The 3,177-nt window shown below is 57.0% G+C and overlaps 1 protein-coding gene across 3 annotated transcripts in view; it reads left to right on the top strand.

Annotated features, from left to right (window-relative positions):
• Positions 1 to 3,177, top strand: part of IL3RA (interleukin 3 receptor subunit alpha) — a 22,888-nt gene that overhangs the window by 5,534 nt on the left and 14,177 nt on the right. For 2 of the 3 annotated variants that reach the window (XM_017860527.1, XM_017860525.1), the window contains exons 4-5: positions 777 to 909; positions 997 to 1,181. In XM_017860527.1, the coding sequence (XP_017716016.1) occupies positions 777 to 909; positions 997 to 1,181 (318 nt within the window). The remainder of the gene's footprint in view (positions 1 to 776; positions 910 to 996; positions 1,182 to 3,177) is intronic. The other variant, XM_017860526.1, reaches the window with a different exon arrangement.

Here is a 3,177-nt window from a genome sequence, read left to right on the forward strand (position 1 = left end):
TTTTTTTTTTTTTTTTTGAGACAAAATCTCACTCTGTCACCCAGGCTGGAGTGCAGTGGCGAGATCTTGGCTCCATGCAACCTCTGCCTCCCAGGTTCAAGAAATTCTCCTACCTCAGTCTCCCTAGTAGCTGGGATCACAGTGGCCCGACATCACACCTGGCTAATTTTTTTTTTTTTTTTTGAGACGGAGTCTCGCTCTGCCGCCCAGGCTGGAGTGCAGTGGCCGGATCTCAGCTCACTGCAAGCTCCACCTCCTGGGTTCACGCCATTCTCCTGCCTCAGCCTCCCACGTAGCTGGGACTATAGGCGCCCGCCACATCGCCCGGCTAGTTTTTTGTATTTTTTAGTAGAGACGGGGTTTCACCGTGTTAGCCAGGATGGTCTCGATCTCCTGACCTCGTGATCCGCCCGTCTCGGCCTCCCAAAGTGCTGGGATTACAGGCTTGAGCCGCCGCGCCCGGCCCTGGCTAATTTTTTAATATTTTTATTAGAGACAGGGTTTCTCCATGTTGGCCAGGCTGGTCTCGAACTCCTGACCTCAGGTGATCCACCCGCCTGGGCCTCCCAAAGTGCGGATGACAGGCATGAGCCATCGCGCCAGGCTAATATTTGTGTTTTTAGTAGAGACGGGGTTTCTCCATGTTGGCCAGGCTGGTCTTGAACTCCTGACCTCAGGTGATCCACCCGCCTCAGCCTCCCAACGTGCTGGGGTGACAGGTGTGAGCCACCATACCTGGTCCCAATTCGAGTTTTCTTTTACGTTTGTGAACCCAGGTGGGACACCTCGGGCAGGCGCGGAGAATCTGACCTGCTGGGTTCATGATGTGGATTTCTTGAGCTGCAGCTGGGCGGTAGGCCCGGCGGCCCCCGCTGACGTCCAGTACGACCTGTACTTGAACAATCTCAAGTAGGTGTGCCCTTGGGCAGGCCGGGCTGTCCCCGGTGCAGGGGCCTTCGGGTCACGGTCGTCCCGCAACCTTACTGCTTACCGCAGCAGCCACGAACAGCACAAGTGTCTTCACTACAACACGGATGCTCGGGGAACACGGATCGGGTGTCGTTTCGATGACATCGCTCGACTCTCCAGCGGTTCTCAACGTTCCCACATCCTGGTGAGGGGCAGGAGCGCAGCCTTCAGTATCCCCTGCACCGATCAGTTTGTCGTCTTTTCACAGATCGGTGAGTAGCCCACGACGTTCCCTCCCACCCTCAGCTCTGCGAGGCCACATCCCACGGACCGGGTGGCCCCACCCATAGACGTTGGCCTCTCGCATTTCCAGAGGCTGGACGTTGGAGGTCAGGGTGCTGGCTGGCTGGGCTCATAGCGAGGTCTCTTCCTGGCTTCGAGAGGGTCATCTTCTCACTATGTCTTCATATGGTAGAGAGAGAGAGAGAGATGAAGTTCTGGGGTCTCTTGTTAGAAGGGGACTGACTCCGTCATGGGTCCCGTCACGGGTCATAGGAGCCTCCGTCATGGGTCCCACTAAGAGTTATGGGACCCCCGATCATGGGTTTCACCCTGAGTTATGTGATCCCTCATCATGGGTTCCATCATGGGTCATGGGAGCCCTCCCAGCATGGGTCATAGGATCCCCCATCATGGGTCATGGGAGCCCCCACCATGGGTTCCATCATGAGTCATAGAATCCCCCATCATGGGTCATAGGATCCCCTGTTACAGGTCCCGTCACGGGTCATAGGATCCCTCATCATGGGTTCCATCATGGGTCATGGGACCCCTCCCAGCATGGGTCATAGAATCCCCTACCATGAGTCCCATCATGGGTCATAGGATCCCCCATCAGGGGTCCCACCATGAGTCATGGGATCCCTCATCACGGTTCCATCATGGGTCATGGGACCCCCCCATCATGGGTCATAGGATCCCCCATCATGGGTCATGGGACCCCCCCAACATGGGTCATGGGAGCTCCCACCATGGGTTCCATCATGAGTCATGGAATCCTCCATCATGGGTCATAGGATCCCTCATCATGGGTTCCATCATGGGTCATAGGATCCCTCATCATGGGTTCCATCCTGGGTCATAGGATCCCCCATCATGGGTCATAGGATCCCCTGTTACAGGTCCCATCATGGGTCATAGGATCCCTCATTATGGGTTCCCGTCATGGGTCATAGGATCCCTTATGGGTCCTATCATGAGTCATGGGACCCCCCCAACCATGGGTCATGGGAGCCTCCATCATGGGTTCCATCATGAGTCATGGGACCCCCCCATCATAGGGGTCCACCCTCATAACTTCAGCCCACCCCAGTCACCTCCCAAAGGCCCCACCTTCTAATACTGTCCAACCAGGGCTTAGGGCTTCAACATAGGAATCTGGGACAGGAGGACACACACTTTCAGTCCACAACATCCGAGCTCCAGGCAACCTTCCAGGTGGTGAGAATGTCGATATGCCCAGAGCTGACGTGCCCTGACCCCACGGGGAGGGTGCTTGGATGCTTTGGAAGAGGAGGGGGAAATGAGGAAACAGAGGAAAAGGAAGGGGAGGAGGTGGAGATGGGGAAGGAAGGAGGAGGAGGAGAAGAAAGAACAAGAGGCAGAAAGAAGGAGGAGGAAGAGGAGGGAGAAGAATGGAGAGGAGTAGGAGAGGGAGGAAGAGAAGGGGGAGGAGGAGGAAGGGAAAGATAGAGAAGGTGGGGTAGGAGGGTGCTGAGTGGAAGAGGGGGAGGAGGAGGAGAAAGGAGAGGAGGAGGAGAGGGAGGAAAAGGAGGGGGAGGAGGGTGGAGGTGGAGGGAGAAGGAGGGAGGAGGGAGAAGGAGGGAAGAGGATGGAGGAAGGGGAGCAGGAGGGGGAGGGATGGGGGGGCAGAAGGAGTGGGAGGAGAGGAGGAGGAGAAGGAGGAAGAGAATGGGCAGGGGAGGAGGAGGAGAGGGAGGAAAAGGAGGGCGAGGAGGGTGGAGTGGGAGAAGGGAAGAGAGGAGGGAGGAGGGAGAAGGAGGGGAGAGGATGGAGGAAGGAGAGCCGGAGGGGGAGGGATGAGGGGGGCAGAAGGAAGAAGGAGCAGGAGGAGAGGAGGAAGAAAAGAGGAGGAGAATGGGCGGGGAGGAGGAGGAGAAAGGAGAGGGGAAGAGGAGGGTGGCAAGGAGAATGGGGAGGAGAGAGAGAAGGGGTAGAAAAACGGGGGAGAGGAAGAGGAGGAGTGCA

The sequence above is a fragment of the Rhinopithecus bieti genome, unplaced genomic scaffold (assembly GCF_001698545.2).
Source record: "Rhinopithecus bieti isolate Rb0 unplaced genomic scaffold, ASM169854v2 scaffold_56390, whole genome shotgun sequence".
NCBI classification, from domain to species: domain Eukaryota; kingdom Metazoa; phylum Chordata; class Mammalia; order Primates; family Cercopithecidae; genus Rhinopithecus; species Rhinopithecus bieti.